The 26,872-nt window shown below is 41.0% G+C and overlaps 2 protein-coding genes across 7 annotated transcripts in view; one reads left to right on the top strand and one right to left on the bottom strand.

The window, feature by feature from the left end:
* Positions 1–7,425, bottom strand: part of KIF11 (kinesin family member 11) — a 53,614-nt gene extending 46,189 nt beyond the window's left edge. For 2 of the 3 annotated variants that reach the window (XM_045854566.1, XM_045854568.1), the window contains exon 1: positions 7,146–7,425. In XM_045854566.1, the coding sequence (XP_045710522.1) occupies positions 7,146–7,222 (77 nt within the window). In that variant the 5' untranslated portion in view covers positions 7,223–7,425. Of the gene's footprint in view, positions 1–754; positions 880–7,145 lie in introns of those variants that run through there. The other variant, XM_045854567.1, reaches the window with a different exon arrangement.
* A 17,648-nt stretch (positions 7,426–25,073) lies between these two features.
* Positions 25,074–26,872, top strand: part of IDE (insulin degrading enzyme) — a 92,752-nt gene continuing 90,953 nt past the window's right edge. For 2 of the 4 annotated variants that reach the window (XM_045854074.1, XM_045854073.1), the window contains exon 1: positions 25,445–25,604. In XM_045854074.1, coding sequence (XP_045710030.1) covers positions 25,507–25,604 — 98 coding nt within the window. In that variant the 5' untranslated portion in view covers positions 25,445–25,506. Of the gene's footprint in view, positions 25,167–25,444; positions 25,605–25,817; positions 25,838–26,872 lie in introns of those variants that run through there. The other 2 variants (XM_045854075.1, XM_045854076.1) reach the window with 2 other exon arrangements.

Genomic DNA, 26,872 nt, shown 5'->3' with positions numbered 1-26,872 from the left:
CAGGTACTCACTATTCTAAGTGCTTTATATGTGTTAACTCAGTTTGTCCTCACAGCACTGTGAGGTCTAGTAGCAAACAGTGACAAAACAGGATTATACAAGAGGTGATGTTTAGAAAGAGTATGCAAAGGATACTGTTAGGAACATACAGTAAAGATTTAATGTGGTCCTGATTGGAACAGTCTGGTGGAGGAGGCATGAGTAATGTCAAAGAATTCCTGAGGAACTAATCCTGTAAGCTAAATTCCTCCGTAGGCATTTCATTTCAGTACAGGGAGGACTCTCATGCAGTGTGAGTGCTAATGTGGCACTTTGTGACTGTGTCCTCATTTTAAAATGGTGCTAGTAATGTTGCCAGTCATTATAGTACCAACCAACCAGCAATGTAGGGAAAGAAATCCTGTTTAGCTTACTGTTTTCCCAGTGCCTGCTACTATGCTTAGCGTCTAGTAGGCACTCAAATATCTGTCAAACTACACAGTTTAACAAATGTCACCATAAGGGGAATGATGGGAAAGCTTTAAAAACAAAAAACAAAAAACCATGGTCCACAGAGTAGCATCCATAGGTTTATTTATATACAGTACTTAACATACATCTGAGCCAAAAGGAGAGATATACTCCTGACCGGAGTTCATTTTTCCCAAAGAATACCAAGTATTAAGGAAGGATGTGCCAAATAGAAAATTATCTCTCTCCTCATCACTAGACAAGCTGAGTTGCTATTTACTTTAAGAAGAACACCTCAACTTACTCTGACATGCCCCACTCCCCAGCACATTTTTGACTGGTCAGAAGATCAAATTTGTGGTCCAAGGAAATATAACTCAGCAACTCTCAGGTAATATCTGGTAATGCTGTCACCTGCCAAATGTACTGAAATGTAAACAATGCACATAATTGACAGCATACATTATTAGAAGTTCAACAAAACTAAGTAAAAACCAACTTATACTAAGGAAGGCCAAGAATATAAAGTAGAGTGCCCTGGCTGGTGTGTCTCAGTGAATTGCATGCCAGCCTACAAAGCAAGGGGTCAATGGCTCGATTTCCCATCAGGGCACAAGCCTGGGTTGGAAGCCAGGTCCTCCCATTTGGCGGTGTGCGAGAGGCAAACACACACTGATGTTTCTCTCCCTCTCTGTCCTTCCCTTCCCCACTGTCTAAAAATAAATACACAAATAAATCTTTAAAAGAAAATTGCAAGGTTTCTATTGATGACACTAACAAACCCATCCATTTCTTGGTTTCACTCGAGTTATATTCAAATTCAAACAACCAAAATGGTGAGAGACAGAAGATTGCAGATTGTTTCAAAAAGTCCTTAAGCCCTGGCCAAATAGCTCAATTGGTTAGAACACTGTCCTGATAGCCAAGGTTGTGAGTTGGATCTCAGGTCAAGGCACATATATGAAGTAACCAATAAATGCGCATGTAAGTGGAACAACAAACCAACGTCTCTCTCACATAAACAAATTTTAAAAATTTAAAAAGTCCTTAGGTCAGACAAAGACAAATACCATGATTTTACCTACATGTGGAATCTAAAAAACAAAATAAACAAACAAACAGAACAGATTCAACTAACTCACAGAGAACAAACTGATGGTTGCCAGAGGGGAGGGAGATTGGGGCACTGTGTGAAAACGGTGAAGGGATTAATAAGTACAAACTGGCTGTTGTAAAATAGTCATGGAGATGTAGAGATCAGCATAATAAATATATGTCAATAATATTATAATAACTATGTATGGGTACTAGACTTATGGGGGGGGGGGATGCTTCATAAGTTATATAAAAGTCTTACCACTATGCTGTACACCTAAAACTAGTATAATACTAAATGTCAACTGTAACTGAAAATTTTTTTGAAAAGAGGGGGAAGAAAGTCCTGTCCTATGCTAAAATTATTCATTCATCCCATAAACATTCATCAAACACATATAATGTGACAGACACTTTTCTAGGCACTTGGGATACAGCAGGGATCATAACCAAGTATCAGGAAAAAAATCCAAAACATCCAAGTTCTCACTCTCAGGAAGTTTTTATCCTAATGTGTGTGTAGGGGTATCAGGAAGAGATGACAATCAAACAAACAAGTAAATATATTTGGTGCTGATAAATTCGAAATGAAAATAGCAGACCAGGGGATAGGAAGTGATGAATGGGGAAGATGGGTGGTTGCTATTGTTATCTTAGAGTGACCAGGGAAGGTTTCTCTGATAAAGGTGATATTTAAGCAAAATAAGAGAGCCAGCCATGTAACTAACTATTCCAGTAGAAAAAGCTTTCCAGGCAGAGAAATTGCAAAGGCCCCAAAGTAGAGTATGGTACATGTGTTTTGTTTAGTTTTTTAATCCTCACCCGAGGATATATTTACTGATTTCAAATAAAGAAGAAGGGGATGGTGAGAGAAAATAGAAATGAGAGAGAAACAGCGATCAGTTGCCTCTTTTATGCCCTTCGATGGCGATCAAACCAGAAACCTAGGTATGTGCTCTGACCTCGGATCAAACTGGAGACCTTTTGGTGTACGGACCACACTCCAACCAAGGGAGTCAACCCACTTGGGTGGTAGATGTGTTTTTAAAATGTGTGTGTGTGAAGGGGGAGGACAGGGCAGGGGAGTTAGGCAGGAAATCAGAAAGATAGCTAGTAGCTATATCATGTAGGGGTTTATAATATCTTTCAACCTGTGGGACAAATCTAGCCTTTATCTTGTCAAAGAATAATTTGGCAATTTTAAAGGTTATTTAAAATATATATATAGCTATATTTTATATATCTATATATATCAGCCCTGACTGGTGTGGCTCAGTGGGTTGGGTGTCATCCTGCATTCCTGGATTCCAGGTCAGGGACATCCAGGGTTGGGAGCATGAGAGGTAACTGACTGATGCTTCTCTCGCACATCAGTAGATAAATAAAATCTAAAAAAAAAAATTCAGATACTGGGTGTCTGAAGGTGGTAGAAGCAGTACACTGGCAGATTCATTCCACCACTTAAAACCTCAAACATTGGGTCACACAATGTCTTACTGATTTCAAGTAAAAGATGTCTAGCAAATCAGCAAGCACACACAACATAGCCCAGGGAAGAACTGGGAAGCAGTTTTGATTAGAAGCCTCCAGTGAAAGAATCAAGGTTTCAACAGCACCATGGACCTCATGTCCTACTATGAGGAATATGCCAGGAATAATGCTTTGCTGATAAGATACCAACTTCAGAAAACCTTTCAAGGTTAATAAAAAACACTTGGATCAGTTCTGGACGTTGTGGCTTAGTTGGTTAAATCAGTAAACAATAGGTTGTAGTTTGATTTCCAGTCAGGGCACATGCCTAGGTTGTGGGTTCCATCCCTGGTCCGGGTACATAGGTGAGGAAACCCATCAATACCTCTCTTTCCCTCTCTATAATAGCAATGAAAACAAAATGTCCTCAAGTGAGAATTATTAAAAACAACAACAAAAAAACTTGCATCATAGTATAGTGAAATAGTGAAATAGTCTCTTTTCAATAGTCTCTTTTCAAGTAAATTATAAGCAGCTCCTCAAAGAGATTTACCTTCAGCTTATTTGTAACCACTACTAATAACTAAAATGTTCTTAACTTGGAAAAATGACTCTGAAGTCTTTATTTTCCAAGTTGTCCTTTCTCTATAATATCCTCTGCTGATTTAATACAGATTCACATTTTGTTTTCTATTTGGTAACTGGCATCATATGGGGTTACTGTTTAACGGAGGTTGATCTAGGTCATTAAAAAAATAATTATATACTTTAAAATATGAGTAATTCAGATATGTTAATACCTACATTGCCTAAGCACCTGTTTAAATTAAAATGTCAAAAAAAATAACAAATCCTAAAACCTCTGTATTATGTTCTTCATAGGGTTTGTGCCAACCTGTAGCAGGGGTGTCCAACCTGCAGCCCATGGGTCATGCGTGGCTCAGGATGCTCATGAATGCAGCCCAACACAAAACCGCAAATTTACTTAACACGTTATGAGATTTTTTTTTGTGATTACATGTCGCAATTATTTTATGTGTGGCCCAAGACAACTCTTCTTCCAGTGTGGCCCAGAGGTGCCAGAAGGTCGGACACCCCAGCTGTAGAGTATACAAAAGGGAGGGGTGTTTTGTGTATATGTGTATCTTTGTATCAAAGCAATATCCTGATTAAAACATTTCAGTTTCTCAGTTCTAGTTATACCTTTATCTTGAGCTATGTACTAGTAGAATAAAAACTTCTCTTCAAATGTTACTGTACAAGAAAAGAACATCCTAAAGATTGTATTCACTGTAATGAAGTAATGAAGTCGGGCTATAATAAACTGTGAGAATTAAAAATTGAAAGCTGGAAAAAAAAATTAGCCCTGGCCAAGTTGGTTAGAGTGCTGTCCCCATATGCTAAGGTTGTGGGTTGGATCCCCGGTGAAGACACATAAAAGAATCAACCAATGAATAATAAACAACAAATCAATGTTTCTCTCTCTCTCCCTCCATCCTTCCCTTCTTTCTTCTCTCTTTCTAAAATCAATTTTTAAAAAAATTTTAACTGAAAAAGAAAAAGAGTAGGTGACAGAGACTATGTGGTCTGAAAAGCCTAAAATATTTACTATCTAGGCCCTTCACAGCAAAGATCTGATCACCCTGAGAACCTCTTAAATTGTTTATTTACTAATGATAGAACATGTTTGCATTACAAAGACTATTTGAAAACAAAACCACACAAACAAAAAAGCCTGGCTAATATGAAAAAACTTCTCTTTATACCACACAACCTAAGCACTTTTCAGTAGTGATAAAATAAAAGCCCTGGTTGTATGGCTCAGTGAATTGAGTGCCTGCCTGTAAACCAAAAGCTCGCCAGTTCAATTCCCAGTCAGGGAACATGCCTGGGTTGCTGGCCAGGTCCCCAGTGGGGACATGACTGGGACAAGCGCTGTTTCTCTCCCTTTCTTCCTCCTTTCTCCTCTCTAAAAATAAATAAATAAAATTTTTTTAAGTAAAAAATTCCTTCTAAGCTTAAGCGTGAAATTTATGGAGATAATAAACATGAAGTTCAGGGTAATATTTAACTGCTGGGGTTGGGGAGAAGGTTGGGAATTAGGGAGGAAACACTGGGGCTCCAGGTATAATGACTGTTCTGTTTCTAATCTGGGTGATGCATGTACAGATGTCTGTTACATGGTTCTTTATAACTTTTTATGGGCCTGACATATTTTGTCAAAAAAAAAAAAAAAGAAAGAAAGAAAATAAAACCACACAAGAATGTAATACTGCCTAGGTTTATTAACTGATCAAAATAATCTAAGAATTTGCATTTGTAAAACTTGATTTTTTTAAAAGATTTTATTTATTTATTTTTAGAGAGGGAAGGGGGAGAGAGAGAGAGAGAAACATCAATGTGCGGTTGCTGGAAGTCATGGCTAACCTGGCTGGGAATCAAACCTGTGACACTTTGGTTCGCAGCCCACGCTCAATCCACTGAGCTATGCCAGCCAGGCCTAAACTGTTGATTTTTTTAAAACCTTCAAATAAGCAATTATTAACAGAAGCCCTAGAATGCAACTGGTAATTAGCTAGATATAAGGTTACCCGTCTAATTTCCTCTCTGGCACCTAGTTTAAAAAGCTAGCTATTACCTTTGATATGTACGGTTAAGTCACCAAAACTGATTAAACAATAACCTAGGAAAGTTCATTGGCACATTTTTAAAATGATATTTTAATTTTAGAATATTTTTGGATTTACAGAAAATTTGCTGATAGTTGGTAGTTTTTAAAACAACAGCAACAAAGAGACACACAAAACACACATTCACCAGAAAACTGTGGAGGGCCTCTAAAAAGCTAAATAAATCAATCTCTAATTAAGCAACAGTTTGAACAACAAGTATGTTCTTCCTGTACCAGCTAGTTTTAAAACTGAGAAGTTATTTGGAAATCCATCAGGGGAGAATTGAACACCTGCACCCACCGGGAAAAAGCTGTCTCCTCTGGCATAGGGGAGACTAAGTTGTAGCACAACCAGATGTCTATATTGGCTTAGGTGGTCTCTCTGATCTTTTAAAGTCACTGTATTATAACTTAATTTTTAAACCTTACATACATTGATGTTTACTTCTAGTAGGAATTAAGAAAACATTGCATCTAGAATAAACAGATGATTGATTACGTTTGTAGGGGTGGAGAGGATGGCAATCACAATGTAAGTGCCAAACCATCTGAAAAGTGGGTACGCAGTCTTATTTTCCAAACTAGCAAACTGCAAGGAGTGGCATATAAAAGCAACACCTAAATCATTGTTGAATTACTTTCAAAACAGGATGCACTTTTCACTAAAGAACAGTGATCACATTCTCCATCTGAATATAGCAGTTTAAACTAAAGCCTCTGACACAAATCTCTGAGGGCACCAAAGTTTTGCAACCCTAAAATACATCTTTTGGGATTTTGATTTTAGGCTAGTTGTTAAGAAACAAATGACACAGAAACTTTGACCCTCCTCCTTACCTGCTCAAACGAATTCAGATACAAAAATATGCTTAAACGAAGGGAGCATCACCTTAGCACTATAATATACAACTATTATAAATGTGGCAGAGAGAAACCCAGCAAAGCCTGTTTTTGAACTTCCTTTTGTGTACCATTGTTTGTGGGTGGTTTAGCAAGAATTTGCTTTTTCCCGAACCTGTAAATTTCCTACTTTCTTTGAAACCCCAGACCCCTGCCCCACTTCTCCTTTGTCCAAAACGACATATCAAACCGTAAATGCCCAATGCGTATTGAGGTCTCATGTTCTTATGGCACCTCTGAATGTACATCCATAATAAATTGTGGACATTCTCTCTTGCTAATCTGCCTCACATTAATTTATTAGCCCAGTTAAAAGAATTTAGAAGGTGGAAGAAAAAATTATTTTTTGCGCCCCAACATATCCCTTTTCATGAAAAAAACAAAACAAAACACTAATTTACTCCTCACAGGAACATGGGGTAATTTCATCCAATAGACTGCGGGGGACTATGAAACAGAAAGATTTGGTCCCCTTAGAAATTAAAATTCCTCTCCGACCACAAAAGAGTGAGCACAGCAGTAAAGAAAGGCACTTCGAATCCCACCATCCTCGCCCTACCTGCATCTCACCACCACCTGGATGTTCTTCCCCTTCTCCTCTTTCTTCTTCGAGGAGGAATTAGGCTGGGACGCCATGACGGAACCCTCCGACAAAACAAAGCCTGGGACGACCTCCTCCCCTGCCGGGTACCGGCTTGGAGAGGGACACCAACGCAAGCAGCTCGGAGTCCCCGCTCTCCACTAGGGAGGGGCTCTGACTGGACGCGTCTTCCGTCCCGCACCAGCGGAGCCGTCAAATCACCAACCTCGCCTCCACCGGACGCCCAGAAACGGAACAACGTCTCGGCGCCTCAATTTGAAAAAGGAGCCCTGTAGCCTGGCCAATTGCAGCGCGGGCACGCAAGGCACGATGGGACGCGGAGTATTTCCAGAGCCCCGCCCTTGGGGCGTAGCCTGCGGGAAAGTAAAAAGCTGATAGTAGGTGCTCCGCTAGAACTTGTAGTCCATTGGGAGACACGCAGGCGTGAACAGTGAAACAGTGTCGTACTTCAACGCGGTATTTCTTAAATTACATAACGTCCCTAAACTAAAATGTCCTCACAATGAAAGTAATAGCAACCATTTCAGAGGGCTTTTGTGAGAATGAGCTAGTGCGGGTAAAATAGGTTAGAACATACAGTTAAGCGCTCAGGAAGACTGGCCATGATTATAATTACTATTGAAGAATTGTAAGAGGAAGCACAGAGGAGAGAGATCCGAAGCGAGTCCCTATCTCGGAGGAAGCTTCCCGTCTAGTCTGGAAAAATAATTAGGAAATGTTAAAAGGTAAGGCTACAACGGGTACCAACTCGTGATGAAAGGGACACTGCATGTCATTTTTAGGACTCTGAATCTATCCTTTAACTGTAGTCGCCATTGCCAAAGAATTCCAAGCATGAAGTGAAGATTAGACTTGCCCATTGGGACGATATTTTTGCAGTAACTGATGCAGAATCAGGGGGTGCTTCCCTTCAAGTATCTGCCGCAACGTCCAGTGGGCGTCTAGAGGAAGTTGCGAAAACGTCCTCCAGGGTCAGCCTACAAATCCCAGCAGGCAGCACTCTCTGGGTCCCGCCCACGCTCAGTGACTCCGACTTTCCGTAGGCGTATTAGGGGCTTGTTGGCAATGCTTGGATTCCTTCCACGTTTTTTGCTGTGTGTCCCAGCCCGGGAAATACTGAATTATGGGCCTTTGCCATAGTCAGCTCGGGAAGCTGCGCTTTTGGGCTACCTTTACCCCACAGCCGTCTAGGCGTCATTTTAGCTTCCTAATGACCAGATGCAGTGGAAAGCTCCTTATTCCCCCAAGAAAGCATCTACGTCTAAAACCTCCATCGCTGGTCAATGGAGATTCTGCAAAGTCAGATACCTACTGACATCTCTTAGAAGGCTCACTGGCATCTCAAAAATGGAACTATCCGAAGCGAAATTCTTTATCCCCCTTACCTCTATCCTCATCTTTCTCATCCAGACAAATGGCGCTAACTAGACTTGTTTTCCTCGTCCAGTGTAATCCTGTTGGTTTTATCACATCTGCTGACCAAAGCGAAATTCTTTATCCCCCTTACCTCTATCCTCATCTTTCTCATCCAGACAAATGGCGCTAACTAGACTATTGTTTTCCTCGTCCAGTGTAATCCTGTTGGTTTTATCACATCTGCTGACCACTCTAGTTCAAGTCTTCTTTCTCTCTTCCCTAAACAACTGTTCTTAACTTCCTTAATATTGTAGTCTCCCTGCTTCCTCTTTTCTTCTCTCCCCACTGCATTCACTCAGCAAATGGAAGGATCTTTTTAAAAATAACAACAAAAGCGATCGTGCCCTTCATCTACTTTTTAACCTTGCAGTAGCCTCTCATTGTATTAAGAATAAAATCCAAACTTTTTTTAAAATTATTTTTGTAAGGTCACTTTATTTTTTTTAATATTTTATTTATTTATTTTTAGGGAGGGAAGGGAGGGAGTGGGAGAAAGAGAGATCAATGTGCGGTTGCTGGGGGTTATGGCCTGCAACCCAGGAATGTACCCTGGCTGGGAATCGAACCTGGGACACTTTGGTTCCCAGCCCACGCTCAATCCACTGAGCTACGCCAGCCAGGGCCAAACTTCTTACCATGTCATGTAAGGCCCTCTTTTGCCTTTGCCTACATCAACATCAACTCCGGCTACTGTCCACATAGCTTACTACCATTCTCTGGAGCTTTTAAGCTCTTTCCTGAAGGCAGACCTTTGTATTTGCTGTGCCCTCTGCATGGATTACCCACCTATCCTTATCCCTCAGATGTCAGCTCAAATTTGTCTTTAAAAAGGTCTTCTCTATCCCTGGCTGGTGTGGCTCCAGTGGATTGAACACAGCCTGTGAACCAAAGGGTCATTGGTTTCGTTCCCCATCAGAGCACATGCCTGGGTTGTGGTCCAGGTCCCCAGCAGTGGGTGCATGAGAGGCAACCACACATTGATGATTCTCTCCCTCTCTTTCTCTCTCCCTTCCCCTCTCTAAAAATAAATAAATAATTTTTTAAAAGGTCTTTTCTAACCACCCTGCCTAAAGCATATTTCTCCTATAATTTTGTTTCACAACTCTGATTATTTTCTTCTTCATAACACTACAATCTGTAATTACAGTGCGTATTGTCTCTCTACCTTATTAGAATGTAAGTTTTGGGGAGTGTTGACAGGGGATATCTGGTTCTTCTTACCAATGCATGTAAAGAATTACAGATCAGCACATCTGTTAGCGATTTATTAGTGATTCATTTCCATGGAGAGAACATGCCTAGCCAAGGTTGGGGGGTGGGGGGTGAAAGGCATAAGTTCAGGTCAAGGAAGGGTGGCAAAAGTAAGGATGGCTGAAGGCTGGGGTAGCAAGCCCCCAGGTGGCCTGAGGCCAGGTGGCCAGGGAGCCAAGAGCCAAGAGAGCAGTCCTTTGTTCTGAGGACGTATATAGTTGGCAGGATGGGAGTAAAAAAGTTACATATTTTTTTTAACGTTACATATTGATTGACTGGTAAATGTGGTGCCAGCTTTCCCAGGGAGGTCGTGACTACCTAAACTTGGGTATGTGTGGGGGTCTGTTAGCCCAAATCCTTATCTTGCTCCAGACCACATTTGCTCATCTTACTGTAAAACATATATGTGACAGGAGGCAGTTAATTTAAGTTGGGGCAGTTACCCAAAGTTATTTATGGGTTCTTTCTGCAAGCACTAGGGACTCCCTCATAAAAGAGACAGTGATCAGAGGTAGACAGTTAACCAAAGTGTTTTATGGACTTTTTCTTTGGGTTGGACCCTCTCCTGCATTCAGACCTTGGGATGAAAGCACAGTTTCAAGGCCTTCTTTCCCAGATAGCAGAAATGCTACATAGAATTTCAGGAACTTCCCTCCTTCCTTGCTAACATAGTGTTTCTTGTGATGTTGGAACACCTGGCAATATTATCTAACTATGCTCAGGACTGCTGAGTTACTGGGTGAGACATGTCTCCCTCCTCCTCCCTGCCTTGGTTTGCTATTCATTCTACCTAAGTGATAAAAGGCATTTCCTGGCAACCAGGATGCTAAACCCTGGCTAGTAACCATAGCACAGCCTCAGAGTTCTTCCTATGCTGTCTCCGGCCTCAGGGGGACCTGATTATCTTGTTCAATGTTGTTTTCCTGGTGTCTTGAACAGAGCCTTACATAAAGTAATCACTAAGTAAATAATATATCAGTACCTGAAAGGTATTATTTAACCTCTCTCAACCTTGATTTCCTTATCTGTAAAATGGGAGACAATATATATAAATTATCTGGCACATAGTAGGCCAAAATGTTAATTTCTTCTCCTTTTCTTTCTCATTCATAACTATTGGTTTATTGTGTCCTTTTCTTCTTTTCTGCCCATTCCACAAAAAAAAATAATATAAAAGTACAATTAAAAAATAACTATCTAAACAATATTTACACGAACAGTTATTAGAGGTTGATGAAAGAAATTCAAGAGTCTTCATTTGGTAAGAGTTATAGCTAACATTTATCTAGGGCTACTGTGTATCAGATTTTATGAAAGGCTCTATGTGCATCATCTCATTTAATCTTCAGAACAACTCTCTGAAGTAGGAACTATTATTTCCCATTATCTTATTAAAATACAGGTCAAGTAAGTATATTGTCTGTACTGATACAGCTAATAAGTGACAGGAAAGGAACTCCGAATTCTTTCTGATTTCAAATCCCAGGCTGTTAACTGCTATCTCCCTCACCTAATTTTTTTCAAGTTTTCAGTGCACCTGTACCCACTTCATCATACCCTTATTGAGTGCTTACTATGCGTCGGGCAGTGAAGAGAGGACACATTATAGTGTCTGCCCTCAGGACTAAATTTAATGGAGATGGCCAGGGTTTTACGGGCATTTGTAAACATTTTGTTACACTGTGTGCAGGTAGCTATCTCTGATATGTTATTTTATACTGTCCCATTAGAGCTCAAACTAGTCAAGCTTATCAACACTTCTCTCTTAAAAGTCTGCCCATGGTTAGAAATTATTTTTAGTAATCCTAGAATAGTAATCTGGATTCTACCAATACAACATCACTCACTGTGTATGCTTGATCTGGTGTTTCTCTTTCGAGAGTGTATTATTTCTTGTACAAATTATTTTTAATTGGTTTTTATTTTCCTTAAAGTAAAACAAAAACATAGTTTTAAAAGTTAGATAGTTCTAAAGGGTTTATAATGCCCCCAAATGCTGTATTTCCCTGCCTTATCCAGCCCCAGTTCCTCCAGACCTGCACTCCAAAAACTACTTTCACCTCATTTTACCTGGGTTTTGTTTTTTTTTCAGCATTTACAGATTTCCATTCTTGCAAGGAATTTATATGTACTGTTACCTTTTGATTAAACAATTTCAGACTTTTTTAGTGATTATGGAAGATGTGGATTTAGTTTTCAAACTTTACCATTCCCTCTGCTTTCCCTTCTCATACAACCAATAGTATAATTTTTGTTAAATCAAAAATCTGTATTTAAGTTATTATGCCTACTCATAGCTGAGTTTTCAGTCTAGTGAGATTGTTTCCTTTTTTACTTTTTGTCTCCCTAAAATTAATAACTGCTCATTTTTATTTTATTAGCTTTCCCTGTACTTTTCCCAATTTTCCCTACAGCTTCCAGTAGCCTCTTGGTCAACTTTTGCACTGATTCAATGACATCAGAAATCTATCAGTTTCAAGTAAATTCTAATTAGACAGCTCACTCTCTAGGCCTGTGGCCCAGGTGCCATTCTAGGGTTTCTCTTAATTTTCATCCCAGGAACTACCTTTGCCTATTTCCTGGATTGGATAGCATGTTTTCTGGATCTCATCTGTGTGTTCTCTCTTGGTTTACTTCCTTACTTAAAATAGCCAAAAAGTTCAAATAGTCCACATGTTCATCAACTGATAAATGGATTAAAAAAAAGTGTGATAGATCTAAGCAATTAAATACTTACTATTCTACAATAAAAAGGAAAGAAGTAAGGATACATGCTACAACATGGATAAACCTTCAAAAGATTATGCCAACTGAAAGAAGCCAGAAACAAAAGACCACACATATTGTATGATTCTATTTGTTTAAAACAGGGGTGTCAAACTGTAACAGGGTGCAGCCAAGGCAGGGGCCCAAATAGGGATTTGGAATGGGATCCAGAGCTCAAGGTGTCCAGGAAATATTAGGATGCCCTCACCCCACCCCACCCCGTGTGAGTTGGGGGAAGGGACGAATGGAGCAGGGCCATTGAGAGCTGTTTTGCATAGCAACAGCTTTGCAGCTAACCTCGGGTGTGGTCATTTAACATATCTATAACCTTTAACTGGTTGCATAGATATGTTAAATAGCTATGACCATGTTCTAAGCCAGGGGAATGGAAGTAACGTTCCCACCAAGATGTAACTGGGGGGCAGGTTCCCTGAGTTACAGCGCCTGCGTGGGAGTTTGGAGATGATTGGCTCCATGACATGGGGCCACGCCTGCCCAGACTCATGATGGCGGCCCAGTAAAGCTGGAAGGATATGAGAGTGCTGGCAAGTGTAGCCAATTGTGGGAGGAGTCGGAAATGGGGCCGCAGAGAAGGATTGGTGTGGGGATTTAAACCCAGACACAGCAGCCATAGGAGGGAGAACCACGTGGTTTTGGCTGAGTGGGGACTCCAGCAGGCATTGTGCCGAGAGGACCATTCGGCTTTGCCAGAGTGGGGACCCCCGCAACCTTAGTAGGGGGAACCACACCCAGCTTTAGCAGAGATCCCGGCGACACAGCTGATGGTGCTGGGAACCGAGGGAGGCCTACCAGCAGAGACGGATTACTGGGAAGAACCAAGGGGCTGCCTGAGCCACGGACTTCTATTTCTTTTCCTGAGATACGGTACCCCAGACTGGGCAAAGCGGGGGGAAGGAAGGACTGTGTGTGTTTGTGGATGTTTTAAGGGACTTTGGGATTTTGATGAAGACATTAGGTCACTACTTTAAGTCTGCATAACATTAAATAAACATTTCCTTTCCTTTTCATGAATCTCTGACATTGAGAGACGTCTTTCCTCTGGCGGTGGACATAGCGAACCTGTGGGGTTCCTTTCGGTAATAGTATATTGCCCTCAGCCTGCCTTCAGCCCCCTTGGCCTCCTTGTTGTTCGGTAACAAAACTAATTTTCACCAGGGACCACATCAGCCTCTCGGTTGCTTTCAAAGGGCTGATTGTAATTTTAGGACTGTATAAATATAACTTACTCCTTAACTAGGGGCAAGGAGCTCCATGCTGCCACCGGGTAGAAACCAGGTGTCGGGTCAATAAAACAAGGTGTAAGGCTGGATTTGGCCTACGGACCTTGTGTTTGCCACCTGTAGTTTAAAATGTTCAGAATAGGGCCCTGGCCAGTGTGGCTAAGTGGACTGAGCGCCGGCCTGCAAACCAAAGGGCTGCTGGTTCAATTCCCTGTCAGGGCATATGCCTGGGTTACAGGCTAGGTCCCCAGTTTGGGACACATGAGAGGCAACCACACATTGATGTTTCTCTCCTCTTTCTCCCTCCCTTTCTCTAAAAACAAATAAATAAAATCTTTTAAAAAATAAAATAAAATGTTCAGAATAGGAAAATCCATAGAGACAGAAGGTATATTAGTGGTTGCTATGGTCTGGGGACAAAAGGGGTTACTGCTGATGGGGTTTCTTTCCGGGTAATTAAAATGTTCTGAAATTTAAAATGACAAATTTTATAGCATGTGAATTATGTCTGATTAAAAATACTTCAATGTGATTTATGATATATTTTTGAAAAACACACACTTTTGCAATGATTAATTTTAAATACAAAAGTGCCTCTAACCCTGGCCAGGTACTCAGTTGGTTAGCACGTCAATCCAAGGTGAGTCCAATTCCTGGTCAGGGCACATACAAGAATCAACCAACAAATGCATAATTAAGTGCAACAACAAAGTCTATCCCCCTACCAACACACCTCTAAAATTAATAAATAAAAATTTAGAGAAAACAGAAAAAAAGAAAAATTTTTAAAAGTGCTTCCAGTAAAAAATTGACTCTGGCCACAGACTTTAACACACTTCACAAAAACTAACTTGAAATTGATCACAGATGTAAATACAAAATGCAACACTATAAAACTCCTAAATGATAATAATATATGTGAAAATCGAGGTGATTTTGGATTTGGTGATGACTTTAGATCCAACATCGAATACAAAATGATCCATAAAAGAAATAATTGATAAGCTAGACTTTATTAAAATCAGAAGTTTCTGCTCTGTGAAAGACACTGTCAAGAGAATGAAAAGACAAGCTATCAACTCAGAGAAAATATTTATAAAAGACATATCTGATAAAGGACTGTTATCCAAAATATACAAAGAACATTTAAAACTCAGCAATAAGAAAACAAATAACCAATTAAAAATAAGTCAAAGACCTTAACAGCCACCTCACCAAAAAAGATATGCAGATGGCAAGTAAGGATATGAAAAAATGCTCCACATCATATGTCATCAGGGAGCTGCAAATTAAAACAGTGAGATACCACTACACACCTATTAAAATGTCCAAAATCTGAAACACTGACAACACCAAATGTTGTCAGGGTGTGGAGCCATAGGAACTCTGATTCCTTGATGGAAATGCAAAATGGCACAACCACCTTGCAAGAGAGTTTAGCAGTTTCTTATAAAACTATACTCTTACAATGTACTCTAGCAATTACATTTCTTGGTATATACCTAAAGGAGTTGAATACTTATACCCACACAAAAAAGTATGCCTAGATGTTTATAGCAGGTTTAGTCATAATTGCCAAAACTTAAAAGCTATTAAGATGTCCTTGCTGTACGTGAATGGGTAAATAAACTGTGGCACATCCAGAAAATTGAATATTATTCAGCACTAGTAAAAAATGAGTCATCAAGCCATGAAAAGACATGGAGAAAATTTAAATATGTATTACTATTTTTTAGTAATAAGCCAATCTGAGAAGGCTACATAATATATTATTACAACTACATGACATTCTGAAAAGGCAAAACTATAGCAGTAAAAAGATCAGTGGTTGCCAGGGACTAAAGATAAAGGAGGGATGAATAAGCAGAGCACAGAGGACTTTTAGGGCAGTGAAAACACTCTGTATACTACTATACAATGGTGGATGCATGTAATTATACATTTGCCCATACTCATATAATATATATCACAAAGAGTGAACCCTAACATGTACTTGGATTTTGAGTAGTAATGATGTTTTAATATAGGTTCATCAAGTATATTAAACGTACCACCTCTGTTGTGGGGTATGATGGTGGGGGAGGCTATGAAAGTGTGAGTGCAGAGAGTATACAGTCTATCTCTGTACCTATCCAAAACTGCTGTTAAAAAATAAACTCTTTAAATCCTTGGGGGGTGGAGGGAAGTGCTTCTGGTCATTTCACAGAACTTTATTTTTACCTTGACAACCAAGAAAAGCATTTTAATAGGCATCCTACTATCCTAGTGCAGAATCACATTTTATTGAAATATAAATTTGTGTTTCATTCTCCCTGTACTTCCTTCCAAGCAGGTAGCTAGGCATTTTGATGATTCATTGAAAGATGGCAAATGTTTGCTACTATATTGGACTTTCTATCTGAAACCTTTGGAAATTATTATTAATCCAAAGAATTTAGCACTTATTCTACCAGCTCACAATGACTTGATTTTTATGTCATTTTCTGAAACTTATCCTGACTAATAAGCATTACAGCAGATATGATTTTGCAACTGTAATCTTGGGTGATGTAAGAAATATCACATTATTTTATTTAAATTATATTAAATGTGGCCCCAAGTTCCTCTTCCACCTGGAAACTTCAACTTTGATTGCTATTATAGATCCCCCACATCACACACTCACACTCTGGGGTGTGCAAAGGTCCGGAGGTTGCACAGGGAGAAAAACATGTAGGGAGAGCCTGAGATGCCTACTGTGCCAATGCAGGTAGCCCTGGGAAGGCTCCTGCTTGTCTGTCACATTAAGGCAGAGCATCTTTGTGCCAGAATTTTGAAGACTGTATTTCAGGCTCTGCTGCTGCTGAAATGTCCAAAGCCACTCTAACGTCTGACTATTTACATGTGGCCTCTTTTTTTCCTCTCTGGAACTTTAAACAATCTACTCTTTGCCTTCAGCGTGCTGAATTTCTGCAATAATATACCTTGGGGTGCATGTGTTTTCATGCACTGGGCTAAGCATTTGGTGAGATCTTCAGTCTGGCAACTCATTTCCTTCAGTTCTGGGAAATATATTTGAATTATTCAGTGAATGCTTCATTTTTTTTCTGTTCTTTCTGGAATTCCTATCTGTAAATAATAGAATTCTACTAACTAGTCACTACTATTAATATTTTGATGTACTTCTTTTCTTTCTAATTATTTATATTTTAACAATTGAAATCATATTTAAATATGTAGTTTTACATCTTGAAATTTTATTTAACATAGCTTAAACATTCTTTGAAATCCTAAAAATTCTTCATAAACACTTTCATTTGTATGATCTTTTAAGGCTCTTGAACATCTATGCAATTCTTTAGTCGATAGTTGAGGAGTATTTAACTTTAGCTACCTATTTTTTTACATTATATTTTATTGATTATGCTATTACAGTTGTCCCATTTCTCCCCTTTATTCCCCTCCACCCTGTACACCCTTTCCCACCCACATCCCCCCCCCCCACCGCCCATTTAAATCATGTCCGTGAGTATACATAAGTTCTTTGGTTTCTACATTTCCTATACTATTCTTAACCTCCCCCTGCCTATTTTCTACCTACCATTTATGCTCCTTATTCTCTGTACCTATCGGGAGCCGACCAACAGCTGACCTTTGACACAGTCGGGGTCGGGTGAGACACACAGCAGAAGCGGCTGTGGCCGGGTCTACTGTCTATCTCTTCCCATATGCCTGTCCCTATTAACATCAGGTGGTGGGATTTTTGGACGCCTGTGCTTTACAGCAAGGGACCTTGCATGATGCCTCTGGTTCTGTGTGAAGTGACTTGCTGACCACTAACTGGGGGCCCCTAATAATCCTAATGTTGCCCGCTCCCCCCACCTGGAAAGTTAAGGATAGATTTAAACTATGGGCAGAGTAGCTGCCGGAACACTGGAGGAGGCCGTTGCTAGGAATGTTTAAGGAGTCACCATTCAAAAGCTCAAGATTTATTAGAACCACTGCCTTTTCCATGACCTGGGCAGGAGCGGTTATTGTTGGGACCAGGTTAATAGAGAAGGAAGGAGTTTTAATTTAAATATAATAATCTTAGTACATGGAAACATAATATGGTCCCCCCTAGATATATAGTTAATAGATCTAGGTAAAAAATCATTTATCTAATTTAGATAATCTAATTTCTATAAACAATAACTAATTTTTAAATCACTCCTTGTACCCCTTTGATTTAGACCAATCTATAGAAACTCAGTAGATATTTAATTATAACCAGCATTTGAAAGTTTGTGCTCGTATGGCTTCATTGGCTATCTGATTAATGACCCTCTTAGTCAAAATAACCTTTGTTTAATATGGTTGATCTGTGGGACTTCCTGTACTTTTCAGTTATTTCTTTGTTTAACATGATTGATCTATAAAACCTTCTGTGTTTTTAGAAATTATTTCTATGGTAACCATTTTTGTTTTAATAATCATATTATGTATTATATAACCTTCCCTATAAAAATAAAGATTGATTTTTCTCGGTGAGTCAGTTAGGTCTAGAGAGCTTGGCTGTCCTCTGGCACCTCACCCGGTGTCTTGTTTCGCCCGAGCCATTCCTCCCATTCCTCCTTCGGGGACCCTACTACCCGCAGCTGAGGCTAGACCCCGGCATGTACCTTCCCCCCTCTCTCCTCCTCCCACTCCCCTGCTGATAATCCTCCATGTGATCTCCATTTCTGTGATTCTGTTCCTGTTCTAGTTGTTTGCTCAGTTTGCTTTTGTTTTAGGTTTGGTTGTTAATAGCTATGAGTTTGCTGTCATTTTACTGTTCATATTTTTTATGTTCTTTTTGTTAGATAAGTCCCTTTAACATTTCATATAACAAGGGCTGGGTGATGATGAACTCCTTTAACTTGGCCTTACCTGGGAAGCACTTTATCTGCCCTTCCATTCTAAATGAGAGTTTTGATGGATAGAGTAATCTTGGATGTAGGCCCTTGACTTTGATGACTTGGAATACTTCTTTCTAGACCCTTCTTGCCTGTGAGGTTTCTTTTGAGAAATCAGCTGATAGTCCTATGGGCATTCCTTTGTAGGGAACTCTCTTCTTTTCTCTTGCTGCTTTTAAGATTCTCTCCTTATCTTTAGACTTGGGTAATGTAATAATGATGTGCCTTGGTGTGTACTTCTTTGGGTCTAACTTCTTTGGGACTCTGCACTTCCTGGACTTCCTGAAAGTCTATTTTCTCACCAGATTGGAGAAGTTCTCATTCATTATTTTTTCAAATAAGTTTTCAATTTCTTGCTCTTCCTCTATTCCTTCTGGCACCCCTATGATTTGGAATATTGGAAAATTTAAAGTTGTCCCAGAGGTTCCTAAGCCTCTCCTCATTTTTTTTTTAAATTCTTGTTTCTTCATTCTGTTGTGGTTGAATGTTTATTTCTTCCTTCTGCTCCAAACCATTGATTTGAGTCCCAGTTTCCTTCCCATCACTGTTGGGTCCCTGTATATTTTCTTTTATTTCACTTTTCATAGCCTTCATTTTCTCCTCTATTTTGTGATCATTACTCAACCATTTCTGTGAGTATCCCAATTACCAGTGTTTTGAACTTTGCATCAGATAGGTTGTCTCTTTCCTCATAGCTGAGCTTGTTTTCTGGAGCTTTGATCTATTCTTTCACTTGGGCCATATTTCTTTGTCTGGGCGCATCTGTTATGTAGTACTGGGCGGAGCCTTAGGTGTTCCCCAGGGCGGGGCAACCACATCACTAGTTGTGTCACTATATGTGGGGGAGGGGTCCAAGAGGAAACAGTGTTGCTTACTCTGCTTTCTGTCGGTTTTCAGTCACTTCCCCCGCTACCCACAATCAAACTGGGCCCTTCTGGTGCTGATTCCCAGGTGGGTGTGTATGTTCCAGGACCCTGTGGGTCTCTCCAATAAACTCTCCTGTGAAGCTGGGAGTTTTTCCCCTGCCATCTCAACCCTCACAGGTTTTTTCAATTAGAGGTTTTGAGGCTTTATTTCCCCACACTGGAACCCTGGACTTCTTGGTCTGTCTTGCTCCCCAGTTGTTCCTCCCAGTTTATCTGCACATGAATGTGGGACTGCTGCCCTGTCACCAGCCGCCACCTTGCTGTGAGTCCTCTCTACCAGGCTGCCCATCTCTGCCCCTCCTACCTGTCTGGATGAATTTCTTCTTTAACTGCTTGGTTGTCAGAATTCCATACAGTTTGATTTTGTTTCAGTTCTGTTTGTCTTTTGTTTTTAAATTTGTTATTGTCCTTCTTTTGGTTGTGCAAGGAGGCACAGTATGTCTACCTATGCCTCCATCTTAGCTGGAAGTCCCTAGCTATCTATTTTCATAATTGCCAGAATCATGTTAGGTTCTGTTTCTGTATGTCTATGGCTGTGAATGCCAAAGACAACAAACAGTAAGGATGTCTGCATGTGCTTATAAACTGAGGAAAAACACAGTTCATGAATGGTTCGTAAACTTGTAAAAACAAAACAAAACACCAAAATGCTTAAGGATAGTTTCCCCAAATCCAAATTTTGGTTACTATTTTTACTGTATTAATAGAGTCTCTGTAGCAAAGGTTATTTGGGAGAGAAAGGGAAAGAAGATGTTCTCTGGCCTTGTCAGATCCTAGAATATGCCAGGATCTCTCCTGTCCCAGCCCTTTGTGACGGATGTTTCCACTCTCCAGAGTCTTTCCCTCACCTGCTCTGTCTCCTTCTTACCCTTCAAGTCACAACTCAAATGTTACTTCCTCAGAGTGAGTTTCCCCAACAACTCTCTCTGAAGTAGCCCCCAAATGCTCTCATAAACCCCATTTACTTATTTTTCCACATAGCAAAAGATGTTGAAATTTTACTTTTCATGTTTTTCCTTCTTTGCCACACTTTAAGACCTCTCCTAGACACTAAAGGTATCCAGGAGAATTAGGGTTCTTATAGCAGGAATGCAAAGAGAAAAATATTTAGCCTCTGTAACTTTCAAACCAGTTTCTTAAAGGAAAACTCTGAGAAAAGCCCAAGACAAGTCAGTGACAGAAGAAGCAGATGACCTCCCTCCACAACTTTCAATCTCTAGTTGAAAAACCCCTGGCTGGGACATTGGATGGAGAGAAAGTGATGTAGGAGGAAGAAGCCAATGGAGGTCAGGGGCCATTGCAAAAATTAAAATTAAAAAAGATTAAAGGAAGGGAGACCCAGGAGAGGATCTGGCAGAGAGTTAGCCTGTGAGAAGGGCCAAAGAAACTGGCTCTCCACTGATTACTACCTATGCAGCTCTAATATTCAGCCCTATGCTCTGAGTTTCCACCTAAATTGCCCAATGTACACACTCCTGTTGTCAACAGCCCAAGACATGCATAAGGCCCCTTAATACAAACGATGAGATCTTTGCCATCTCCCTCTACTAGAGGACCATAGTGATGATGGAGGGAAAGTCCCTGGGGTGAAGCTGGACAGCAGGAAAACCCACCCTGGTTACCCTAGTATTATTTTAATCACATTATGTATAATGTGATTAATCACTTTTAATCACTTTATGTATAAGTATTAATTTGTTTGTTTCTCTCTTTCTGTGTAGTGTAAACACCACAAGAATACAAAGCTGGTTGCTCTTTTGTCAACATCTAAAGGAAGGCCTGGGCCCATATTTTTCAAATGGACAAATCGAGAATAACCTTAACTGTGGAACACATTAATTATAGATTTTTGCATTAATAGTTCAAGTACTGTCCATAAAGTACCTCAAACTTACCTTTAAGGACTAGCAAGTATGAGTTATTTAGGAAAACATTAAACAATTTATAATTAATTAATCACTTATAAACATTCTGAAAAATTCATGTTGCTTTTAAATATTATATTTTATTCCCTAGTACTATACTTAAAATTAGCAAACATTTTAAAACTTTTTATCATGTAAAATTTCAACCATATACAAAAGCAGAGAGACTAGAATCATAAATCCCCCAGACATCCATTATCCAATTTCAATAATTATCAGTTCGTGGCCAATATTATTTTATCTATACTTTCCCCTCTTCCCTCATCTTCCACTGAATTACTCTGAACCAAATCCTAGGAATCATATTATTTCAGTATATATTTCAAAGGACTCTTAAAACAAAACACAGCCACTAACTTACCCCCAAAGTTATCATTGAATATCTAGCCACTACTCTTACTTTTCTGATTGACTCATGTTTCTTTTTATTTTTTATTATTTTATTTTATTTTTTAAAAGATTTTTGTTTATTTAATTTTTTTAGAGAAGGGAAGGGAGCAAGAAAGAGAGGGAGAGAAACATCAATATGTGGTTGCCTCTTCCACACCCCCTACTGGGAACATGGCCCGCAACCCAGGCATGTGCCCTGACTGGAGATCGAACCAGCAGCCCTTTAATTTGCATGTTGGCACTCAATCCACTGAGCCACAGCAGGCAAGGCTCTTTTTCTTTTTAAAAAATATTTGTTGATTTTTAAAGAGGGAAAGGGAAGGAGAAAGAGAAGAAGGAGAGAAGCATCTATGCAAGAGAAAAATGCTTATTGGTTGCTTCTCTCATGCGGCCTAACCAGGGACTGAACCTGCATCCCAGGCCTGTGTCTTGATTGGCAATCAAACTGGCAAACTTTCACTTCGTGAGAAGATGCCCAACCAACTGAGCCACACTGGTCAGGGACCTCAAGTTTCTTTTTCCCAATGGGTTTGTTCAAAACAGGTTTAAAACAAGAACTGGACATTTATTTCATTTGATTAATATGTCTCTATCTTTTGTTGTTTTGCATTTTTGAAGTTTATCTTTTTTTGGAAGATTTTATTGAAGTATTACAAATATAGAAGTAAACCATAAGTGTGCAGCTCAATTAATTTTCAAAAACTTAACATGCACACATAAAACACATCCCACAAGCTCCCCACTTAGTCTCCTTTTCAGTCACTGCCACCCCGAGGGTAACCCACTAACCTGACTTCTAATACTACAGATTCATTTTGCCTGGTTTGCAACTTTATACAAATCCACTCATACTGTACATACTCCTTTGGGACTGGCTTTTTTCACCACACATTGTGAGTATAATTTTTGTTTGTTCATTTTCATTGTTGTGCAGTATTCTATTGCATGAATATTTCCCAAATTATTTTTCCTGTACATTTTGCTTCTGAGGGGCATTTGGATTATTTCCAGTTTGGGACTGTTATTAATTTTGCTACTGTTAACATCCTAGTTCTGTTGGGTACATAGCTAGAAGTGGAATTGCTGGGTGATAGTGTATGCTTATGTGTAACTTTAACAGATACTACTGAACAGTTTAACATGACCCATTTGCCCTCAGGCCATGATGATATTATCTCAATTATTATAACTTAATAATAACTTATTATTTGGTAGTGTGAGTGGTCCAGATTCTTCCAGATTGGCTTGGGTCTTACTGGCCCTTTTCATAAATATAAAATTTTAATAACACCTTGTCATAGCTTGTCAATTCCAAGTCTCCTTTAATCCATAGGTGTCTCCTTTCTTTTTTATTTTGCAACTTATTTGTCAAAGAAATAGGGTCATTTGTCCTATAGTGTTCCAAACATTCTAGTTTTTGTCAATTATATCCTTAAAATGTGATTTAACTATTGTTCCCTGTATTTCCTATAAATTGTAATTACAACTATAGGCTTAGTCAGATTTAGCAAACTTGTATTTGACAAGCATTAACTAAGCACTCTGCTTGCTGCCAGGTGAGACACAAAAGTGACTAAGAATCATTCCTAGTCTACGGTTTCTTACAAGTATGGAAGGTTAAGATCCAAATAAGCACTTTTTGAGTGACAAACTACTCTGGCAGTTGAGATCAGAGAGTAGTTACTTCCAATGGATTATGTGAGGAATGGAAATAAGGAAAAGTTTTGTAAAGGCAAGCCATTTCAACAGAGCTTTGGGGTTGCAAGAGCACTGACAAGTCGGGATTGTTGTAATCATTAATTGTGACAGCTAGTGGACTGGAGCTAGTAGAGGGTGGGGGTAGAGGCTGGAAAGGTGGGGTAGTTAGTGGGTTGAGTGGTTGCTCCCTCAAAAGATATGTCCAAATTCTAATCCCAGGAGCCTGTGTTACATTATTTGGAAAAAGGGTCTTTGCAGACATAATAAAGTTAAGGATGAGATGAGATCATCTTGGATTACCTGGTTGTGCCCTAAATCCAATGACAAATATCCTTGTAAAAGACAGAAGGAGAAAAGATATGCAGAAGAGAAGGCAATGTGAAGATGGAGATAGAGATTGGAGTGATGTAGCCACTAGTCAAAGAAGTTGGCATCTATCAGAAGCTGGAACAGGTAAAGAAGGAATTCTCCCCTAAGACCCTGTGGGGAGTGTGGCCCTGCCAACATCTTGGTTTTGGGCTTTTGGCCTCCAGGTGGTGAGACAATAAATTTCTGTTGTTTTAAGCCACTATGTTTGTGGTAATTTGTTATGGCAGCCACAAGAAACTAACACAGGGGCTACAATGTAATACGGTGGAATTTTACCTAGCGCTTCATCTCCAGTACCTCAGTTTTCCTCCATCCAAGGTTTGCCTTTAACTGAAACCCTGTTGTGAAAAAGACCCCATCTATCTCTTTGATGAAGCATCCACTTGATTAAGAAATCCTCTCCTTAATTCCCATTTGTAGCAATAATAGGATTCAGAGCACTGTTTTTGGCTGCAGTCTTCTGTCTACCACATCAAAAACCTAAAAACACTTAAACTAGGGAATCACCATCCCTAATCGCACTCTTCCATAAAGACCCCTGTAAAATAATGTAATACAAAGTCAGATCCATAACGGTTATTAATCAGATTGTTCCTGGATGCAAAATACCATCAGGGGGGAAAGTCTGGTCTTACAAATAATGACTGAAGTACACTGACGATAGTTGTAGTACTACATGCACATGTGGTTTGTTTTCTAATAGGAGTCAAGAGTAGATTCTAGTCTGAATTTAAAGTCCACGAAAGCCTTGTTTTGCCATGGCCTGTCCCTTATCCATCTTGCTCTTTGAAGGGCAGCTAGCTTCCCCAGGACGGAAACTTCACACAGGGTCCAGGCCTCCCACTGGTGGACCCAGGTAGTTTAACTCCCCCGCAACCCTCCAACACCAACCCCTTGCCAGCGGTCCACGTCCCCATCCCCACCGTGCTCTAGAGGGAGCCCACGGGCCTTTTAGAGACGCGATTCCTAGTTCAGAGAGGCAGCCCAGTCTGTGGACCTCGTTCCAGCACCTGCACAACCGACCGGGGTGACAGCCAATGGGGGTGCCTCCACCAACAGGGTCCCTCGTACCCTCACAGTATGGGTAAGCCCCCTAGCCCCCACAAACACGGTCAGATACATATCGCCGCCCTCCTGTGTGCTGGTGTAGGTTAAGCCGGGGCCCTCCCCACTTGAAAAAGCCTGGCTGCTGGGTTCTCGCACCTCCCTGGCCAGACTTTACCCAACCCGTCTGCCAGGCCTGGGACGCTCGCCGTCCCCGCCCAGTCCGGCGCCTGGCAAAACCCGGAGCCGCGGCCACTCTGTGGCTCCCCGGAGGCGGCGCGGCGCGGCCAGGCGGACTGAGCATGCGCAGTGTGCCAGGCCGGTTCTCGGCGCTAGAAGGAAGCGGTCGTTCGCTGTGATCCCGGCGGCTGCGCTGGGGTATGCGGTACTTGCTAGCGTGGCTGCTGCGTCCCGCTTTGCCCAGCACCTTTCGCTCGGTCTTGGGCGCCCGTCTGTCGCCGCTGGAGCGCCTCTGTGGGTAAGCGGAGCACGACGCCCGGGCCCTTGGGGCCCGTGGGTCACAGTGGATTGGAGCTCGGGTTGCAAAGTGGTGATTCAGCACTTAAAGCCTCCGCCGACGCCCCTCACGCTGCCAGTCCCGCCGGCCTGTGGCCCAGACTGCCGCGTTGAGGTGGCTTCAGGGCTCAGAAGGGCGGCTTGCCAGGCGGCAACTAGGGGCCTTGCCGGGAGAGGACTGCGTCCATCGGGCCGGTGAGAGCTGATGGGGCCGTGACCCGGGAACACGCGGTGTGTGGGGGCGCGGGGCGCCGGCACGGGCGCGGACGGAGTCACCTGGCTGGCTCCTGGGATCCACAGCGCGCCGCTCTCTGGGGAGTCTGCCTGTGAGGAGCCGGGAACCTCAGTGGACTGCCCGCTGCTTTGGGGTCCAGGGACGCCACTTCCCTTTCAACCTGCTTTTTCCAGCGGAGACTTAGTTTTCACTACTACATGGAAATGTCTGCTTTGGGAACCGTAAAAGTTTGCATGCGTCCGTATTAGTGGGTGGACGAGTGTTGGATTACCTGTCCAGGGGAATTTGGGAAAGGATACCTTGGGATCCATCACAGCAGCTCCCTTGTTTTGCGCCAACCCGTGCCCAGAAAGATTGTGTGATTTTTCCACAGTTGCAGAGATTGTGGCAAAAACCAAGGTTGGGACGCGGGTTTATTATCATATGGTGGCATGCTCGCTGTGCTTTGCTGCTCTGTCAATACTAAAAATTTTCAGCCTTGTAAGAGGACTCTGAATACTCTTTATTGTGAATAAAGAGGAATTGGCAAAGATGGGCAGTATCGTTTTAGGCTACATCATTTGAACTCTTCTGGTTTTAATAATATCTAGAACCTACCAAGTGCAGGTGATACAGACCCTCTGTGTATGTGATCTGCCTCGAAGGAACGTGGTCTTGGTTGGAACAAACTGAGCTGCCAGGAGTGTATAGCCAGCTACAAAGGATGTTGGAAGAGTCAAAAGGTGGACCGTAGGCGCAGTGTGTACTTTAGGAGCAGCGTGCAGGGCAGAGATAGAGGAGGGGGTCTGGGCTGACTTTTGAAGGAAAGGCAGGAGGGGGTGGAGAATGGTCAGGGGCCGTTGTGATCCAGCCCAGGTGTGCAGATTAGTCTGTTTGTTGGGGGGACAGTGAGCAGATGAGTGTAGTTGGAGCCTTAGAGAATTTCTGTGGGGGAATTAAGAGGAAACAATCCTGTATTATAAAAATAGGATAATGCGCTAGCCTGCGCTTTGGAT

The sequence above is a fragment of the Phyllostomus hastatus genome, unplaced genomic scaffold (genome assembly GCF_019186645.2).
Source record: "Phyllostomus hastatus isolate PE091 unplaced genomic scaffold, TTU_PhHast_1.1 phas_scaffold_1066, whole genome shotgun sequence".
Lineage (NCBI taxonomy): Eukaryota > Metazoa > Chordata > Mammalia > Chiroptera > Phyllostomidae > Phyllostomus > Phyllostomus hastatus.
This window is presented reverse-complemented; position numbering and strand designations above follow the sequence as displayed.